Below are 22,292 nucleotides of genomic sequence, written 5' to 3'. Positions count from 1 at the left end.
GTTATTTTAACCCAAACCACGATCTTTTCCTAAACCTAACTAAGTAGTTTTATTTTGAAAAGACTGGAGTGCAAATTGACACGTGCATCACGTGTTGCTGAACATTCGTAGGAAAACACATATGTCATGCTGAGCGTCACGAAAAAAAATGCAAAATTCATATCCATGTATACGAATCAAATAGATACAATTTTGTAACTATTTCAAGAACTGCCGTGAGTCTTTGTTGCATATTCATAACTATATGATACCTCTAAAAATTGATAAATAACATTCACTTATGGTCCAACGCTACCACTTCATCAGTCTCAATAACACACAAGCAAAAGCGCACACACACACAAACACACACACACACACACAGCTGTTCCTCTCTCATGCTCCGCGGTCCTTCATCTGCAGCGTTCACACAGCCATGTCCCAGATATGTAAACATAGTGTAGTGCTGAGGGAGGGGAGGCTGTGTGTGTCCGGGGTTAGGGTTCGGGTTGGAGTGCGTATGCTTATTCCCGTTCCCACCCCCCTTGAGGTATAGAGGGGGGGCGGGGGGGCTTCCAAAATGCCAGGGATCCCTACGGACCAGAGGAGAGGAGAGTGGACGGCCCTCGCTGTGGGAAAAAACCCTGAGCTGTCTGTGACCCTAAACCACCTCTGCCTTCTCTGTGTTTCTCACATAGCGCTCCTCTGTGTCCCTGCTCCTACTGATAGCGACCGGACCGCTCTCTCTGTTATGTAACCAAAAGCCTTCTGCAACATGTGAGAGAGGAGAGAGGAGGGACGCTCGATAGGCATCTGCTGCCAAATCTTTTGACTCCTTGAGTGTACACACACACACACACACACACCTACTAAATTCATCCACTCTTAATATTTCAACTCTGCATCTGTCCCAATATGGTAATAACACAGAAACATCAGGAAAAAAAAGTGAAAAGGAATTGTGCATGCCTTATCTAGACGACTGTACTTCATCACTACAATATATATATTTTTTTCATTTCTTTGGCCTTACTGAACTGCTCATGCACGTGAAATCTGAGAATGTTCTGTATATATTGAAATCATTTATTTAATAGACAAGTATGTATTAGGGATGTCAATCGATTAAAATAGTTAATCGCAAATGAATCGCATATTTTTATCTGTTCAAAATGTACCTTAAAGGGAGATTTGTCAAGTATTTAATACTCTTATCAACATGGGAGTGGAAAAATATGCTGCTTTATGCAAATGTATGTATATATTTATTATTGGAAATCAATTAACAACACAAAACAATGACAAATATTGTCCAGAAACCCTCACAGGTACTGCATTTAAAAAAATTTGCTCAAATCATAACATGACAAACTGCAGCCCAACAGGCAACAACAGCTGTCAGTGTGTCAGTGTGCTGACTTGACTATGATTTGCCCCAAACTGCATGTTATTATCATAAAGTGGGCATGTCTGTAAAGGGAGACTCGTCAAGGTCAAGGGATCCCTTTGTAAATGGTCATGCCAGTTTTTCCTCGACAAAATTTAGCATAAGTTTGGGGCGTTATTTAACCTCCTTCGCGACAAGCTAGTATAATATATAAAAAAACTTGTCTAACCTGAAATCAATTCTTCTTCGCCGGGCAAAATCAGTAGCCTTCACTGTGTTCTCACCCTGTATGTATCATTGCTGCCACTGGCAACTACTGTTTTAGAGCAGCGAAGAAGAACTGACTGCAGCTAGTTTGTCACGTGGTGATAGCAAACAACAACAGTGCAGTGCTAGTGGAGAGTGTAACGGTAGTCAGAGCAAAGAAAATGCCAACCATTACATAATATTTCACAGTGGATAATCCAACAAGTAAAACATTGATATGTCCAGTATGTAAGGCTTCCGTTTGGAGGGGGGGCAGTAGATTCCAGTAGAGTGTGTGAATATTGCACCATGCAGAACAAATTAGCACTCAGGCTGTCCACTGAGGAGACCGCTAGGACAATATGGAATTGTTATTTATTCCTAGCTTCATTTATTTAAGTTCTTTGTAACTGACGAACTGAATAATAAAAGAAATTCTATTGCAGTCATTCTCTGTGTGTATTTGTTCATATTTTACAAAGAGTTTAACCTGAACTAGGCCATACAACAAAGATATTAATCATCACATCCATACATGGTCAGTAGTTAACAGCTGTTAAACAATAATACAACTATATTTTTTTATCACGCTGGTATTGGATCGGTACTTGGTATTGGGCGATACCGCAAGTTCAGGTATCGGAATCAGTATCGCGAAGGAAAAAATGGTATCGGAAAATCTCTAGTTCACATCCACGTCTGTCCAAATTGTCATCGCTACATCATTTTATCCTGTTAGATATTTGTGTGAAATTGTTTTCATACATATGAATTTTTGAGTTATGGCCGAAAACATATTTTGTGAGGTCACCTGATTACCTTGACCTTTGACCACCAAAATCGAATTAGCTCATCCTTGAGTCCAAGTGAACGTTTATGCCAAATTTGAAATAATTTGCTAAAGGCGTTCCCGAGATAACACAACATTCACAAGAATGGGACGAACGTGAGGTCACAGTGACCTTGACCTTTGACCACCAAAACCTAATCGGTTGTGCCACGGCTGCTAACCGGGCAATTAATGAAGGAGTGGGAGTTGGGGTTGCATTTGGATCGTTAATCGTGTCAAACAAGATCATCAGCATCAAAGCGACTTTCTCACTTTGACCCTGTATTTAACTTTCTCACTCTATCTTTCCTCCATCTCAGCTGAAGTGGATGCCTGCAGGGAAAAAATGTACCAAGACGTTCAGTCCTTCGTAGAGCACCCTTATGTAATATATACACACTATAACGCCGGCTGGATCATTACGTAGAACACATAAAAAACACTAACGCATGACGCCTGGCTCTTGGTTCAATTTTAAACAGGTTTTTTTATGGCCTAGTTTGCACATTCCCAGGGAACTGGGATCATACTGGATATCATTACAGGATGCCTGGTTGGTGCTTGTATACACAGCGTAATACAGGGCACATCAGGGAAATATGTGTGGTTCTAAACACAGCGCTAATTGGACCACATCTAGACCATCTTTGCCCTGCAGTTACTCATTACTCAGCAATGTCCTGGCCCTGTTCCCCCACTACACAAGACCTATATTAAAAAAAAAAAGAAGCTGGATGACGTAGGTGTTAGTGGTTTATGGTTTTCTGAGCGTGTGTGTGTGTGTGTGTATCTTTCCCTGTGGGTGCATGCATTCTTTATGTGTGTTTCTGGGGGGGCATGTGTTCAGATGTGCAGTCTACGTCACCGCAATATCTCTCTCCCCCTCTCTCTCCCTCCATCCATGCTTTGTGTTTGTGCAAAGTAAAACCTATTCCTGGCAGAGCCGGCTCGACATGAGGGCACATCTGAGGAATGCTCCCAGCATGCTTTACAGCACGCCGTGCACGTCCAAAGTGCAGGGGTCCGGTTGGGGGTAGTCTCTTCTGTCATCATCGCCGTTGGGTGGGATCTTCCAACAACACATCGTCAATTACAATAAACGGACTGCCAGTTGGCATCACCTTCCCACCGTGGGATGTTTCTAAATTCACTCTGTGGACTCTGTAGTTAGGGTAACTTACTCCAATCAGGACTAAGAGGCCGCTAATTTCATAATTACACTAAATTTACTTGTAAGTGCAGGTGCAGCCTTGTAAAATTCCTAGTTAGCAAAGCTGTAGTGGCCAACTAAGTACGAACATCCACAGTGTGAAAACAGACAGATATTGCTCAGTACCTGTGAGGGTTTCTGGACAATATTTGTCATAGTTTTGTGTTGTTAATGGATTTCTAGTAATAAATAGATACATACATTTGCATAAAGCAAGCATATTTGTCAACACCAATGTTGATAGAGTATTAAATACTCGACAAATCTCCATATAAGGTACATTTTGAACAGATAAAAATGTGTGATTAATTTGCTTTTAATCATGATTAATTAAAGACAATCATGCAATGCAATGTCATTAATTGTGATTAAATACTTTAATCGATTGACAGCCCTAATAATTGTTTTACTAAAAAATGGTAAAGAGCACCTCTTAGCACTTGTTATTCTAAATATCAAATTGTTCATTTAATTCAGAATGGAACATCATCATCTGGTAATAGAGCAGTGTATTGTTTTTGTGCGTCGTCCCATCTGAGTGGAATGTCTGGATTCTCAAAAGGGTTGTTTTTTTCAAACATTTTTCCCCCGACTAAGTTAATATATGGTCGATGTTGCAATCAGTCTGCACCTGAGCGGGGCGGTAAATCATGCTAGTCTCAGTCTGTGAAGGAAGGAATTCACCAAACAAGGTGCTGGAGGAGAGCTGACACACACCTCAGGCTGGAGCACTGCCGCTTGGAACGCTCGCAAGGCATGCATGCTCGCACGTCCACACACACAAACACAAACAGCGCCTTCCAGTTCCTGTCATACGGAGCCACTACCAGAGGGATGACACATACTGTGTGCACAAGTAGAATGACTTAATCATCTCATAGAAATTGAATTCAGCACAGCAGGGCCCTCACCCTAACTCAGCTTCAGGTGCATAACGCATTAACACAATCGATCTTAGGAGGTTGTAACGCGCTCAGTTTTAAAGCCAGAGTGAAGATATTGGCATCATATAAACTAGAAAACCTAAGGAATCTCTTGGTACCAACCATGTCATGCTATAACTTACGCTATATTTTGCTGAGGAAAAACTGAAATGGCCATTTTCAAAGGGGTCCCTTTGACCTTTGACCTCAAGATATGTGAATGTAAATGGGTTCTCTGGGTACCCACGAGTCTCCAATTTACAGATATTCCCACCTTATGATAATCACATGCAGTTTGGGGCAAGTCATAGTCAAGTCAGCACACTGACACACTGACAGCTGTTGTTGCCTGTTGGGTTTGAGTTTGCCATGTTATGATTTGAGCATATTCTTTATGCTAAACGCAGTACCTGTGAGGGTTTCTGGACAATATTTGTCATTAAGACATTAAATAATGACATTATGTTATTAATTAATGTCATTAATATCATTATTTTGTCATTCATAAGGGTATTAAATACTTGACAAATCACATTTTGAACAGATAAAAAATGTGCAATTAATTTGTGTTTAATCACGATTCAATATTTTAATGGATTGACAGCCCTAATTATTATATCTCGTATTTTTCCAGTGCCTGTGTTCTCCATGTATTTGAGGCTAAAAAAAACTGCCATTATTAGCCTTGAAAGCCAGTTTTATTCTCTTTTTTTCCCCTCCACTTTCCTCAGTGGTGAAGGTAAACCAACAAATGTTTTACATCTCAGCTCATCAGCATTTATGAGAGCAATCAGCAGCTTTAATGCAGCCACAAAAGCCTCTGGGGAGACTCCTGTTGGCAAGCCAGGATAAAAAGAGATAAAATGGAGGCAGATGCCCTGCGGCTTCTATTTCCTTCAGGCTCTTTTTCAGTCTATTAAAACAGATCATTGATGGGGAAGAACAGATTCTATTCTGTGTTTGCATTGACTCACTGAAAACGAAGTCAACTGAACCAAACAACTTCACTAACAAATGTTTTCCTGTGTACTGTGTGTCTGCAGATGTGGTCATAAAAAAAGAGCATTTCAGATCATTAGAAGTGTAATGTTTATGTCATATGGAGGCCAACATGTACTGTGATAGGGTAAGGTGTTGGTACTCTGTGTCCAAAAGTGTTCATTTCAGAAACCAAAGAGCTCAGGGTCTGCAGAGCAGCCCCTTTAGCAATGCCAAGAAAGCTTGGCCCGTGCGGCGGCACATCTCAAACAGATGCCTTCATGTAGAAAGCATCTAGTGCGAAAGCATCTGCAGAGGATAATAACATGTTCTCGCTTGATCACTGCAGCTTTTATGAAAGAAAAACAAGACATTTCGAGAAATATTTTCTCAGCAAGCGTAGAAAAGTGCAGGGGATATTTGCTTTGGTTTGTCAAGCACCCAAAACCGTTTAAACGCACAACATGCGAGAAAGAGAGTGAGCACATAATCTCCAAGTCTAACACGGCTTCTAATGCCTATACCAAATAAGGCAACAGAGCAAGCATGTTTTTTGTTTTTTATTGCCCTTGCGAAAATCACTTTCATACTCAGTCTCAGACTCAAACACCAAAAGACGTCATCATGATATAGCAGATTCAAGGACACAGCTTTTTATTTACCGTTCTTATCTAGGGGGTTTTCATGCCACAGCTGCCAATAGATCCAAAACTTCATCATAAAATCACCTTTTTACAGTTTTAGCAAAAAAGCAACTGCCAAACACTGGCAAAGCAAAGACCGGTTCATTTACTGTATATAGCCCCAAATCACAAGTTTGTCTCAGGGGGGGCTCCAGATAATGGTTCATTATGTGCAACAGTAACTACCTTGTTAGTGTAGCTGATAGAGGCTGTTACTTTCCAACCCTGTTTGCAATAATTCTGCACCAGGAAGGACCCAATAATGCCTGCTGAGCACGTACAGCATGGAAGCAATTACTAAACCAAAAGAGAAAAAGAAAAAAAAGTGTTACTTACCAGCTCGTAGTTTGTCGCTGGAACACAAGACGAAGACACCTAAAAGCAAGAAATAGAACTGGTCAGTCACATTGTTGCTTATTTTGCAGTTATTTTATGACATGAACATTATAAACAGCAATGGACTTGTAACATTCCTGCATTCGTTGAATTTCGGCAAGGCTTTATAGCTTCATATCTGGAAAGGGCGCCCAACACCATTTAACATGCAGCCAATGATGTAGTTACTGTATGTATATGCAGACAGGCTTCATTGGACATAAAGCTGCACTAATCAACATCCTGTATTAACTATGTAATAAATGACTATGTTTAATTTAGAAGGGACGAACCCACAGAGAATCACCACCAGACTTTGCAGTCCCCCTCAGCTCCATTTTTTTGCGTTTTTCAGTTTGTGTTTTTGGTTTTACGGCCCACAGCTTTACTGTTTTTGGTCAGCCGATTAGACTGTGGCTATTAAATAGGCATTATCGGTCCCTATAAGCCCCATAGATGTGGCTCAGTTTTGGTCTCTGACCAATCAGTGGTCTGCAGTGTTTTAACTCCACCTTCTAGTATCGGCTCAGCTCGCTCGGAACCTTGACAGAGGTGGTAACAAAAAAAGTACCAGGTACTATCCACAACTTCTGCTTATGGAAAACCAAAAAAAGAGTGAGTCGAGTTAAGTATAATCGTGCAGTACCATGCAGTGGAAATGGTACATTAATGTACTGTATGTAGCATCTCCATCAGTAAAGGACAGTGTTTAGAATTGGCACTGGTCGAGCATTACCGCTACAATAATGGCTACAGAACTCAGAAATGTGATCATGTCCAAAGGACATGGAAGTAACGACATGATTGAAAAGCTTAAAGGCAGGGTTGACGATGTTATCCAGTATATACTATTTGTCATATTGGTTAAAATGGTCTTTACACGGCGACAGCGATCCATTACTGATGAGCTCTAAAAGAGGACTGGAAAAGAGCCGTCATCTGTAGCTGCTGTAATCCTGTAAAAACGTCTACCAATCACTGCCTCGAGCTCCGCATGGAAAGAACCAATCAGATGCCTCCCTGCGTTCCTGCTCGTACTCTACCGTTGGCGTCCACCAGCCTGAACTCAAAGCGCGTCGCCACCACAAATTTGCACAATATTGTTTAACACAACTGAAGTACCAGCAGAAGTTAGCCTGCAACAGAACTCATGATCTGTCAAGTGCCCGAGCTAATCCGATTACCGTCCGACAGTTTCTATAATCATTTCTTGAGCTCGGAGCAAGAGCATGAGGACCGAGGCTGCTAAACAGGAAGAATATAATGATAATGTCCTCTAACAGAAGATTCAAATGAAGTGTTTCCAGAAAAAGATGACCCCCCCTGATGAGGATGAACACAAACAGGATGTCCCCGCTGATGTTTCCTTCCTGTGCCTGTCTGCATTCTGCCCCTTTGCTCCCGTTTCACCATCACTCTTCTGACGCTGCACGCAGAAGAAAATCCCTTCTAACTTAATTTTCACCAGTTAGCCATGTACCACGTACCATCTCCTCTACAGATGACTGACAAACGGCAAACAGGACAGCTTTATGATTCCAGTGGGCTTTTGACCTGTTCGTATCCTTCATCCTTCCTTTATTACTAACATAGAACAGTGTCTGTTTTAGCTTTGAAAGATTAGGCCTCGGCTCGGGGGGTTATCACAGCCGTTGACCTCTAAAAGCACCTTTCATCTTTGCTACTACTCCACCACTCTCCTTATCCAAGACTAATTGCGTCATTGCATGGACACAAGCCCACTGCTCTGTTGGGGTCTGCTTTTTGTTACCGTTCAAGGAAGCACATTCCGCGTTTGCCCGCAAAAAATGAAATACAATTCTGGCCTAAAACGCTGCATGCTTTTGTTGCAGCTTTACAGAATGAAATTGGCCTGAAATTGGACTGAGAGTTACATGCATGCAGAATGTATCACAGCTTAGTTCAGATAGTAGATATTTTGGATAATGTTTTAAATATCACCCTGAGATTAGGGCTATCAAAGTTAACGTGATAATAACGCGTTGCCTGTTGGGCTTGAGTTTGTCATGTTGTGATTTGAGCATATTTTTTATGCTAAATGCAGTACCTGTGAGGGTTTCTGGACAATATTTGTCTGTGTTTTGTGATGTTAATTGATTTCCGATTATAAATATTTACATACATTTGCATAAGACAAACGTATTTGCCCACTCCCATGTTGATAGAGTATTAAATACTTGACAAATCTCCCTTTAAGGTGCATTTTGAACCAATGAAAAATGTGTTATTAATGTGCGATTAATCGCGTTTAACTATGGAAATATAATATAAATAAAATACTTTAATCGACTGATAGCCCTACCTGAGACGCAATGATACCAAACCAATATTTGATTTTTGAGGCCAATATAGATATCAGTATTTAAGAGGGTTTAAAAAAAAAAAGTATATTGACTGACCTTGGCTGACTTTTTTTGTTTTGTTTACATTTTACATTAACACATAATATATGAAAATATTTTTGATAAAGATTATTTTTATTTTTTATTTTTTTTTTTATTATTATTTATTTTTATATTTATAATTTATTCTTTTTTTTTATTCAAGATATGTCCTGAGCAGGACTCATTTTCTAAAACTGCTTCAACATATTTTTGGCATTTCTTTACTACAATCTCTTATTATTATGACTTATCGTCCTACATACAGTATACGCTGATATGGATATATATACAATATGCTAATACTGCCCTCCAAGGCTCTAATTCCAACCCCAACTAAGTAATTTAAAACTGGCAAAGCTCCAAACAGCTAGTATGGTTAACGTATTATCTAATTTGACTATCCACCATGGTTGGTTTCAAACCAAACTAAATGGACCACTGAATGACGGTCATTGCTGTGTTAGGATGGCTGATTGGATTAACAAAGTCACCTTGGGTCATTAAAGTCTCTTTTAGAGCTGTTACCCCATCTGGAATACAGGAATGTTAACTCTAAACAGGAAATGACCTTTATCAGATTACATTTAGTCCCTTTTAGACGCAGAAGCAGCTGATACACTGATAGGAAAAGTGAGACAGTGCCTAAATTTAAGACATGCCCCAATACACTGGCTGTTAGCACCTTCCCATGCAAGCTTGTGAGATGTCAAATTCAAAATCTCCAAAGTGATGCCAAAATCAGAATGTTCCTCTTTCCTGCAGTCTGCCCAACATGTTGTATTATGTATCAACAGCCTACTTGAATGATGGCATCGCAGTGGAATGCGTCTCTTGTTTTTGAGAATTTCGTCTGGCATGGTGGAGTGTGTCTGGAGACGACAGGGTACTGAATCTCCGTCTGGCTCAAATCACCTCCACTACAAGTTATTCTAACCCTCCCATAACCCCCTCCGTTCCCCATAACCCCCTTCCTACTCCGCCATCCTTATCACTCCATGCACAACGACGTGCCGTCCCCCCCCTCCCTCCTTCTGCCCTGGCTCCTCAGGCCTGGTCAGTGTTTCCACCAGACGCTGCCTCTGCCCTGCAAGCTGGCGACATCTAGTCCACCTGCAGTCAGGAATCATCTTGCATGCACACTAGTAGCCAAATTATGGCCAAGTTTTTGGAGAATCCTGTTTACATGTTTGAACGTGCAAGCATCCCACTTAAAGAAATGTGGAAATGGTCTCATCTCATCCTGATTTTGAGAAAAAACATGTAAACTGGATAATGTGGCATGTTTTTACTGTCTGCTCTTTCAGCCAATTAGACAGTCAGTTGTCAGGCTATCAAATAGGCATTATCAGTCCCTATAAGCCCCATAGATGTGAGTCAATAGGGACCTGCTAAAACCACTAGTAGGTTGTATCATCTATTCACATGGTAGATCACCGAAAGAAGGTATAAAAGAACACGACAGCAACCTCTAGCGACCGTAGTAATTATGACAGGAGCAGAAGCGGAAGTCAGGAGCTGTAGTATAGACAGTGACAGTAACCCAAAAGTGTTTTTTGTTGCCTAAACTTAACTGTTTTTTTTGTTGCCTAAACCTAAAGAAGCCTTTTTGTTTGTGTTCAAAACGTGACGTTTCATTCAGTTTTACAACATGTTAGAACATGATGCTTGTTGAAAGTTTCACTTTTACTTTTACAACATAGTAGGCCCTGTTGACCCACATTTATGGTGCTTGTAGCGACTGATAATGCTTATTTAATGGCCTGATAACAGTCTAATCGGGTGGCTCTTTGCTCAGGAAGGTAATTAGTATGAGAGTAACAACCAATACATTGATAAGTGATGAAATTATGTGTTATTTTATCTTGTTCATGTATATGGTTTGCTTCTATTTTGTTTATATAGACACTTAAAGGTGGAGTCAGCGATTCTGGACCCAAACAAATACCCCCCTCCAGATTTACTACTACTACTGCTTTGCGCCGGGTGTAAGATAGGGCCCGATGTGTTGACCAATCAAATATGTCCAAGCACACAAACCAGGAGGAATACATTGTAGAATTGAGCTAAAGAACACTCTGCTTTACAAGTATTGAGTTGGAGGAGAAAAAATAACTGCCGGTTTCTGGCCCCATTAAGCCATAAATATAATGAACACTACTTTGACTGGCCACCCTTTCATTCAAACATTCAGCCATCAGATACACTGGTGTTACATCTGATACATTGTGTGGAATTCATGTGAAATTTAAATCATGAAATGTGACGTTATAGTGACACAAAGAGCCATTTCATGAACAAGTCTCCTCTCCAAACATCAAAAAGGCTATGACAACTGGCATTCAGCTGAATGCCATGTCTAATAAAAGTCATGCTTTTTTATTTGTGCTAAACAGAGTTAATTATGTTTGAAGATGATATCAGTGACAAGTTAGCCAATGTCCCCAGTGTAATAAAAAGAAAAGGTCAGACTGAGCGGGTAGGTAGTCCGCCCACGTCAGAATAGCTCACATTCTCCCTCATGCTAAGTAGTTGCCTCTTGACTTGGCGCTGGCGTGGAACTTTGCACTATTGCAGTCTGGTAAAGCAGTCACAGCCAGGATCTCCCAGAAACCACAGGGAATATTTATGTCAAGGCAGGGGGCAGGTGAGCACTTAGCAGTGGGCTAGCCACAAGTCAAGCAGCGGGAAACCACTGGCTGGAAAACACTCCTGACAAAATAAAAAACACCTTATCTGAGAAGTATGCATGTTAACATTGAGCATATTAGCGTGCTGATGTTAGCATTGACAACAGTGTTCTTAAAGTGGCAGTAGGCAGTATATTTTTGGCATCATTGGGTAAAAATTCCGTGCTAACCTTTCAGCATATTGTACTTCAAGTGTTCTGAGAAAAAACTAGACTTCTGCACCTCCTCATGGCTCTGTTTTCAGGCTTTAGAATATCTAGCCTGTGACGGGAGACTTTGGCCAATCACAGGTCATTTCAGAGAGAGAGCGTTCCTATTGGCTGTGCTCCGGCTGGTGGGCGGTGCTTGGTATTTCCTCAAGAGATCTCAACATGCATCGTTTGGTCAGAGTTTGTGAGTGACTGACAGCCGGCTCTCATAGACGGCACCTGGACGGCAGACTCCAGATCAGCTCTGATTGGTTGTTTTCCCGCGGTCTATGAAATCATGAAATATTGCAGATGCCATTAGGAGCACTGGAGGACACAGAGGCACATGAATTTTTTTCAGATGACCTGTCTCATGCACTACTGTCAGGACATAGTGACCGTTTTATAAAAATGACTTTCAAAAAAATCATATTTGCTCCAATTCTACCTACTGCAGCTTTAAGTTCAGCCTCACAGAACTGCAGAACTAGCATGGCTGTAGTTTATTTGTATCCTCAAAAGATAAGTCAGTTAAAGGACAAGTTCAGATCTATCTTAGTGCAGTCCTCACATGCCATATAAGAGTACTTTCAAGCTATCACAAGACAAGATCAGAACATGCCACTGGCCTAGAAACATATTATTTTTACATCTGAATCAAGCATACGGTGGACACAATGTGACCAAAGGCTTCTGAATCCAGTTTGAATTGAGATGAGAACCTACAGAAAGCCTTTGTCCGGGCTCGGCGGCGCGTGGGGAGGGGGCCTGGTGAGTGAGCGTGTGTTGATGCTATCGGGAGTATTCAAATGAGTGTAATATAATAAAGAATAATTGTGTTGTTGCATTCCGTGCATGCTCGTGTTAACAGCATTAAACAAGGGCCCATTTCCTGCAGACAAAAAGACCATGTCAGACGTCTCTGGCTTGGAGGACAGCGTTCACATGCAGTTAGCTACTGACACACTCCAGACTCAGCCATGTTATGCAACTGATGTCAGTCCCCCAGGTCTGAATATGTTAAAGCAGTGGGTAGAATTGGAGCAAATATGATTAAAATAAGTTATTTTTTATAAAACGGTCACTATATCCTGGCAGCAGTGCATGAGACAGGCAATCTGAAAAAAATAATGTGCCTGTGTGTCCTCCGGTGTGCCTAATAGAGTGGTGCAGGAATGACGTATTACTGCAGGCCAACAGGAAGTTAGCATCGCCCTGGGTTCCCTTGACAAAAAGCCAATGTGATTTTTCCATTGGGTTTTGGATTATCGCAGAAAACAAGCTCTGTGGCAAACACACGTTTTGTTCAGCAAGATAATCTCCACAAATGAAAACCACTTTTATGATTTTTAAAGTGTGAATGCAATCGGCAGAAGGTAACGTTAGGCTATAAACAAACTACATCACGGTTGCATGAGCGTGAGTGTACAAAACAAGGCTGTAAAGGCGAAAGACTCGGCGTGATGACATGAGATGTTTACTGACGTATTTTATATCGTAGAACAAAACGTTAAAATCTCTTCAGCTTCTGTTAACCACAGCTCTTATTTCAGGCATCTAGCTAAAATCCCATTCAAAACACCCATTGACTTCCAGACGAGGGAACAGGAAGTGCTAAATTGCTAACTCATTTCCAGGCTTTAGGATTCATTCCTGTAGCACTCTATGGCATCTGCAAGATTTCACAGACCGGAGGAAAACAACCAATCAGAGCCGAGCTGGAGCCTTGCCCTCTCTGAGCAGCTGTCAATCACTCACGAACTCCGATAAATGGTCAAACTAGGCAGCGCTGATCAAATATGAATCAATATTCTGTTACTGTAATGCCTATTCCTCTCCTCATAATGTTTTCAGAATCATCTTGTAGTGTACTGTTTAGCTGTAAAATGAGAAAGTTTGTGACTCAGCAGCCACTGTTGATCAGTTGAGGAAATACCAGAGACTGCCCACCAGCCGGAGAAAATGTTCTCATTTCACAGCTAAACAGTACACTACAAGATGTTTCTGAAAACATAGAAATAGGCATTAGAGTAACAGAAGATTCATTCATATTTGATCAGCGCTGCCTAGTTTGACCGTTTGATCAGAGTTCAAGAGTGCTTGACAGCTGCGTCCGTTGAATGAACAGCCAATAGGAACGTTCTCTCTCTGAAATGACCTGTGATTGGCCAAAGTCTCCCTTCACGGGCTAGACTTTCTAAAGCCTGAAAACAGAGTCATGAGGAGGTGCAGAAATCTAGTTTTCTCTCAGAACACTTGAATTACAATATGCTGAAAGGTTATTATGGAATTTTTGCCCAATGATGCCAAAAGCATTCCGCCTACTGCCGCTTTAATGACCCTCGTTATGGCGTGACCGGTGTAGAGCCTTAAATAAATGATGAATTGAGTCATTATTTGGGTAAACAATGTGCAGTAAAATCTCTGCGATGTCTATAAATCTCAAACTGAGTAGGGAAAATCAAACAGCGTAGTGATAAACTGCGGCAGAGAAAAAAGCACATTCCAGCTTTATTCAAAGCAGTGAAACGATTGCCACGCAGGTAAGCTTGTTTCCAGCGTGGAAAAGAGCGTGGGGCAGTGCGTCGAAACTTTCCCCGGCCCTCTTTCGCTGGCATACTGTATAAACACACGGCTGCCCTGAGTGCTTTTATGTTTATCCAGCTCCTTGCATCTGGCACATCCCAGCAGAACTATTCAGTGTGCAAATTCAATTTGCGAGCCGTAACCAGTAACAGAAGGCTTTTTCTGCCGCCGTGATGGTGGAGTGTGCCAGAGTGCGGGTCCATATGGACTTATTGGGATGTTATCAAAGCACAGAGGAATGATGGGAGGGCTCTGGTCCAAGTGTTCATGCCCTATCACTTTGTGTTTATCTAATTCCTTATTGATATATAACTGTTTTGATGCATCTACTGTACGTATACTGAATTATCATTTACTAGAATCTCGATGTCCACACTCATTTTGTTTTCTATAACCTCTCTACAGCTTTTTATTTTTTTCTTCTGTCTCTGTGAAAGTTATGGCCTCTGTTTTCCTCCAGGGAAAGTTGTGGAACATCTCAGATTTATTGAGCAGCTTGGACTACAGGACATGTACACGACTGACCAGCCATCTCCGAACACTGTTCCCTGTAGAAGTAACTGGCATCATATGAAACTAGAAAACCTAAGGAGCCCATTGGTACCAACCATGTCATACTAGCTTGTCGCCAAGGAGGTTAAATAACGCTCCAAACGTACGCTAAATTTTGGCGAGGCAAAACTGGCATGGCCATTTTCAAAGGGGTCCCTTGAACTCTGACCTCAAGATATGTGAATGAAAATGGGTTCTATGGGTACCCACGAGTCTCCCCTTTACAGACATGCCCGCTTTATGATAATCACATGCAGTTTGGGGCAAGTCATAGTCAAGTCAGCACACTGACACACTGACAGCTGTTGTTGCCTGTTGGGCTGCAGTTTGCCATGTTATGATTTGAGTACAATTTTGTTATGCTAAATGCAGTACCTGTGAGGGTTTCTGGACAATATTTGTCATTGTTTTGTGTTGTTAACTGATTTCCAATAATAAATATATACATACATTTATATAAAGCAGCATATTTGCCCACTCCCATGTTGATAAGGGTATTAAACACTTGACAAATCTCCCTTTAAGGTACATTTTGAACAGATACAAAATATGTGATTAATTTGCGATTAATTGCGATTAACTATGGACAATCATGAGATTAATCACAATTAAATATTTTAATCGATTGATAGTGCGTACTGATAATTTTGGGGGATTGGCTTTGGAGGGAGGCCTGAAGCAACGGACTGTCAGTGTTGCCGACTTTGCGACTTTCTCCCAATTTTTGGGGACATTTGGTGCTAGTGCTGCTACCTACTTTCATTGGAAAAGAGTTGACAACACTGGGCTCGTTCTTTCGGCTGAATCCCTTTTTTAAATTTAGAGTACTCTTGCTAGTTTCTCAAGATCGCCCACCCTGCCTTTAAGTGATTTAAGTGTACTGTCTTCTTGTATACAGTGCAATTTGTTAGAGCAGAAGCAATTAGCCCATTAATCAATTATCTATCAATTATAAACTATAAAAATAAAAATAACTATTTTTATTTCATTTCAGAGATTTATTGAGTAAAAAAAACAAACATTGTTGGCAAACAAAACAAGATATTTGAAGAAGTCACCTTGGAATGTATGATGCAAATTTCTGAAATGTTATAGTCTCAATGATTAACTGAAAATAAAAGTGTGCAGGTGTATGCACCATCCATGTGTGCTCCTTTGTGTGTTCTGTACTGTAAATTAAAGCGCCATGGAACAAGTATGTGTACTGTATAAAGATTAAGATCGACGTCACTGCAGTAGCAAATAACCAAACAGAGATAAATCTGTGTAGATCTAATAAATATGAAGATAAAAACATAATAAAGAACACACACTGTATGTTATTCTGCTTGTATACTGTATGAATAACTGGAGCCCCAGGGAGGATTCTGACAGCCGCTGCATGTCCCTGCCATGTTTCCTCTCCACGGCCGGGACTCAAGAGTGGCCTTCTGCCGACCGAAGCGCCTGTTCATTCTCACCCCGTCTTTGTTGGACAGGACTGACGGCGTGGAGAGGGGAGAAGCTACAGCTTGTTTCTTTTGTTCCAAAGTTACAGCGGAGGTCACGTTCCCTTCCCAGGCTCTTTCAGCTAAAAGCCGGTATTTACCAGCACGCTAATTTACACATTTAGCATGGCTCTCACTGTCTGGCACCAGGCCAAGTGGTGGGGGACGAGGGAGGAGGAGGAGGAGGAGAAGGAGGAGGAGGGGGCGAGAGAAGAAGGCAGTTTTGAAGAATCAGGGTTGAGAGAAGGGGGTGGGGAAGCGTACGCCCTTTGGCATCCATACTTAAAGTCCCTTGTTTATTTTTTGCTTTTGATGGGAAGCAACCTAATTTAAGTTTTCACTGCCAATCCCATTTCAATTTATTCCGTACTGAAGCAACTCTTGGACATTTCGGGCAGAGTGCTCGCTTGCCGTGTTACCGGAAGACAGATGACAAGATCAATATCTATTTCATCTTTATATATACTGTACAGAGAAATGTCTCAGAGGTGTTTTCCTTAGCTTAAAGTGGGGGGTACGCAGAATGTTTTTGGCATCATTGGGCAAAAAATCCATAATAACCTTTCAGCATATTGTAATTCAAGTGTTCTGAGAGAAAACTAGACTTCTGCACCTCCTCATGGCTCTGTTTTAAGGCTTTAGAAAATCTAGCCCATGACGGGTGGCTTTGGCCAATCACAGGTCATTTCAGATCATTTCAGAGAGAGAGAGCGTTCCTATTGGCTGTTCATTCAGGAGGCAGCTGTCAATCATTCACGAACTCCGGTCAAACGTTCAAACTAGGCAGCGCTGATCAAATATGTATTAATATTCTGTTACTGTGATGCCTATTTCTTGTGTAAAATGTTTCCAGAAACATCTTGTAGTGTACTGTTTAGCTGTAAAATGAGAATGTTTGCTCCGACTGGTGGGCGGTGCTTGGTATTTCCTCAACTGATCTCAACATGGCGACCGGGTCATAAACTTTCTCATTTTACAGCTAAACAGTACACTACAAAATGTTCCTGAAAACATTTTATGCAAGAAATAGGCATTACAGTAACAGAATATTAACATGATTTTTTTTTTAAATTTCCTGTCTCATGTACTATACTGTCAGGATATAGTGATGGTTTTATATGAATAACTTTATCTAATCATATTTGCTCAAATTTCACCTACTGCTGCTTTAATGCTCAAAAACAAGAAGCAGGGGAAAACTTCAGCCTCTGTCAAGAGTGAATAATAGTCTTTCAACATCTACCCCATTTGGTATCTTAGTGACACTGTTAAAGATGAAAACATTTTTCCACATGATGTCATTGGACATCTGCTCCCTCGCAGGAGATGTTAGGAACCAGTGTAAAGACATGCGCGCATGATACGTCAGACAGGAGAGGCTTCAACGGAAAAGGGTTGCAGGAATGACTATGAGCCAAAATAATTGGGGTGTATCAGGGGAAATAGTTAGAGATCCCCTTCAGATATGTTTCAAGGCATACATCATAACAATATTGGAATAAGTATTTGTGTCTGATAGAGTATTTTAACATGAAAAAACGTGAAAACATACTTCACATGCATTATTCTGCACAGTGAAGGTCAAACAACACAACAGTTACAATAAGCAAAACACAGTTTTGAGCGGAGGGAGACTTTAAAGTTTATTTCTACCCTTAATCCACAAGACTGACTGCCAGGTCAGAAACTAGTCCCAAAAGTGATTGAAAATGATGCTGTAGGCCTTCCACTGTGTCCCTAAATACACAGAAAAATAACCACATAATATGATGTCATGGTTATTACAGTTATTGTGGTAACTGTGCACACTAATATTAAACATGGTAGAGTGCAGGATTTGCCACAGTCTTAACCATATTATATCACCGTACTGTGCTCTTGAGGACAGGCTAATGAAACGGGATGTAGTTGACAAAAACAATCTCACCACCAGGTCCATTTAGTTGCTTTCAATCCTATCACTTCATCTTCATCAGCAGATGGAGCTGCCCAGAAATGTGTGTAATGTTGAAATCATCACTTTTCAGAGCACTGAAGGAGATTGTCCTCCCCCAAAAAACATTATTCCATAGGTTATTTGTACAAGCAGCTTATTACAACCCGTATTTATGTTTATTGTAAGACTTCTAGAGGCCGTAGTAATTATGACGAGAGCAAAGGAGGAAATCAGGTGGCATAGTAAAGACGTAGGATGGAGGCCGGGATGGATGATGGGCCAAAAGGACTCTAACCCAGGGGCCGCTGCTCGTGTCCCATGCCAAACTAAAAGTCAATGTTGAGCTATTTTAATTCATGTACGGTACGTACGTTAACTTACACAACGTACTTAACATATGCCACATAAGTAACGTACTTAACTCACATCACGTATGTAACGTTTTTAACTTACGTCACGTACTTAACTTACATCACATACTTAACTAACTTAACATACATCACATAGGTAACGTACTGAACTTATGTCACATCCTTAATTTACGCCACATACGTAACGTACTTAACTTACGTCACATACTTAACTTACATCACATAAGTAACGTATTTAACTTACATCACGTACGTAACCTACTTAACTTACATCATGTACGTAATGTAGGTTAACTTACAAAGGTAACTTAAAGTTACGTAGCAAACATGCTTATTTTAACCCGCACCATGCTCTTTTCCTAAACCTAACCAAGTAGTGTTGTTGCCTAAACCTAACCAAACTACGACCGTTTCACATTATTAAACACATGTTTAAAACTGTGAATGTTACCTTTAGGTATAAGGACGTGTTGTTCTCTTGCCACCGGTAGGGGCACTAAATAGAAAACGCTCCTGTGGGTCGTATTAGAGGGTCGTAACAAATGACCTGTGTGGTCGTATGGGTTGGAGGACTTGTTGAAGATGAAGATCAGCTACTAAATGGACCTTGTGGTGCCATTATTTTGTCAACTACTCAAAGACACATTGGGTTCAGTGCAGTCTGTGATGCTCTTACCATGTATATTTTGTGGAAGCTTGAACTGTGATAGCTGCTGTCTTTCTAGGCTATATTGACTCTGTATGAGGAGTGCCTCTGTCTCGGAAGGCAGGTGGTTGTTGTCAGCAGGGAAATTGGACAAGCTGAGGTGAGCCTGCGCTAAGAGTCAACCACGACAAGATAAGCTATTAATTTATAACTCTGGCAAAAAAGCCCCGAGGAGGGAAGGATATTTATGTTAACATGCAAGGATCTTACAGGCAACTAACTCACACCTACACACTTTGCTGTATGTAATGACAGATGGATGGGCGGGTTTGGGGTTTCACATTTAATCCCGCCAAAGTCTCGCCTCGTCTTTCTCCTCCTCCTCTGCCTCCTTTATCTATTTATCTTTCAACTCCCCTTTTTTTTTTTTTGCACAAAATTGTTTTCCTCACGCATGCATCAACAGTTGAATATGGGAAATGTCAGAATAGAGATTATGTAAGAAGTAATTGTGAGGTTCACTCAACACGTGCATTCGAAATCTACTGACAGATATATCGATACATTCTCAGACCTGCATAACCAGACTCCTGTAAGCATTAATCACTGCTGCACAAACACTACTATAATAAATATTAATAACACGTCTCGGGAGGCAAAATCAACACTGCCATTAGCAAGTCATAAACAAGCTGGGAAAAACTATCAAGGCCATTACAGTCTTCTTTTGATGTAGAACTATTAATGCTTTAATGGCCAGACAAACATCTCCTCATCTTTTAGCACACCAGTCCTCAAGTGTCAGCTGCATGGAGAGATTCAGGAACCTGGCACCGACGTTTCCTGTCTTTCTGTTCAAGACCAAGCCCCCTTCCCCATCAATCAGCCATGAAAAGCAAACAACAACATGAGGCCTTTCTTGCAAAACCAAAGAACCAGGTCTGCTTTCTATAAACATTCCTCAGAGAGACATGAAGGCTTGATAAGAGGGGGGAAAAAAAGGAAAACAACCTCTTCACCCTCCCAGTCGACGATTGGCACACACACACGGGGCACATACTTCACATAGTGTTCACATGGATGCTCAGTCACATGGAATCATACCGCACTTTCACTCATGTTTTTAATAGATTTGGCCGACTGACAATCAAAGGTAACTGATTGCACGATTTTTATCCATCACCTGAGCATGAAATTTAAAGGGGATATTTCATGCTCATCTTCAGGTTCATACCTGTATTTTTGGTTTCTACCAGAACATGATTACGTGGTTTAATGTTCAAACATTATTTTTCCTATACTGTCTGTCTGAATATACCTGTATTCCACCTCTGTCTGAAACGGTCCATTTTAACGCCTGTGTCTTTAAGGAAAAGCCCAGTCTGGTCTTACTCGATTGCGAGAAAAATATGGTGCACCTTTGCAAAGGTAGTTCTCAAGCCGTGGGCGGTATATTCTAATGAGCCTGCATGTGACATAGGAAGGGGAGCCACATCTGAATGGCTTGTTGAATCACGTTTTCTGATCCAGGCAGCCCACAAAAAACTGACTGGGTTGTCTTATTTCACAGTTTGTGGGTTGGTAGGCACTCCAGATATACAAATGTATGAGCACAAGTACTGAAAAAGTGAGTTTCTCATGATATGTCAAAGGGCTGTGAGCGCGTTAACGCAAAATTGTTTTAACGCCACTAATTTCTTTAACGCATTAACAAAACTTGCAATTTTTAGGTTGTATTGGGTTTAGTTTTAAAGCCAGAGTGAAGATACTGACATCATATGAAACTAAAAAGCTAAGGAATCCATTGGTACAACCATGTCATAATAGCTTGTCGCTCCAAACTTACACTAAATTTTGTCAAGGAAAAACTGGCATGGCCATTTTCAAAGAGGTCCCTTGACCTCTGACCTCAAGATATGTGAATGAAAATGGGTACTATGGGTACCCACGAATCTCCCCTTTACAGACATGCCCACTTTATGATAATCACATGCAGTTTGGGGCAAGTCATAGTCAAGTCAGCAAACTGACACACTGACAGCTGTTGCTGCCTGTTGGGCTGCAGTTTGCCATGTTATGATTTGAGCATATTTTTTATGCTTAATACAGTACCTGTGAGGGTTTCTGGACAATATTTGTTATTGTTTTGTATTTAGAATTGATTTCCATTAATTAATATATACATACATTTGCATAAAGCGAGCATATTTGTCAATTCCCATGTTGGTAAGAGTATTAAATACTTGACAAATCTCCCTTTAAGGTACATTTTTAACAGATAAAAAATATGCGCTTAACTATGGACAATCATGCGATTAATCGGGATTAAATATTTTAATCGATTGACAGTATGTCCCCTTTAAATTCTTCATAATCTGAAAGCTGTCATTTTATTGGGCAACATGGTAATCATGAAGATTTACTGTCCAAAGTTCATGTAGGGCTATATCATTTTTCCAATGGAAAAGGTACATTTTAATTCAGAACATTTCCAGTAAAAAACAATATGCCCATCCTCATCTGAGGACTGGATTTACTGGAAGCAACACAGGGATAAGAAGGTTAGGGAAGTTCAGAGAGTTCAGAAATGGTTATTACATCAAAGTAATACAAATTTATCATATTCATGAAAGAAAAAACATTGAAACCAGTTAGTTTAGCAAACCTTACAAAATAAACAGGGTGGCAAAAGCGGCCCCACCCACTCGATTCCCTCCTGGTGGCGGTACCACTGCTTTCCAATAACTTCTAATGCAAGTTGATGCCTCGAGAGCACAGCCAGGAGCTGCTTCTCCAAATCTGCCGTAAATCTTAAAAGAAGCTG

General features: G+C 40.8%; 1 protein-coding gene across 8 annotated transcripts in view; it reads right to left on the bottom strand.

Annotated features, from left to right (window-relative positions):
* tns1b (tensin 1b) overlaps positions 1 to 22,292 on the bottom strand; it is a 205,480-nt gene that overhangs the window by 82,396 nt on the left and 100,792 nt on the right. For all 8 annotated transcript variants that reach the window (XM_037790812.1, XM_037790813.1, XM_037790815.1 and 5 more), the window contains one exon: positions 6,572 to 6,610. In XM_037790812.1, coding sequence (XP_037646740.1) covers positions 6,572 to 6,610 — 39 coding nt within the window. The remainder of the gene's footprint in view (positions 1 to 6,571; positions 6,611 to 22,292) is intronic.

The sequence above is a fragment of the Sebastes umbrosus genome, chromosome 13 (genome assembly GCF_015220745.1).
Source record: "Sebastes umbrosus isolate fSebUmb1 chromosome 13, fSebUmb1.pri, whole genome shotgun sequence".
In the NCBI taxonomy this organism is placed as follows: domain Eukaryota; kingdom Metazoa; phylum Chordata; class Actinopteri; order Perciformes; family Sebastidae; genus Sebastes; species Sebastes umbrosus.
This window is presented reverse-complemented; position numbering and strand designations above follow the sequence as displayed.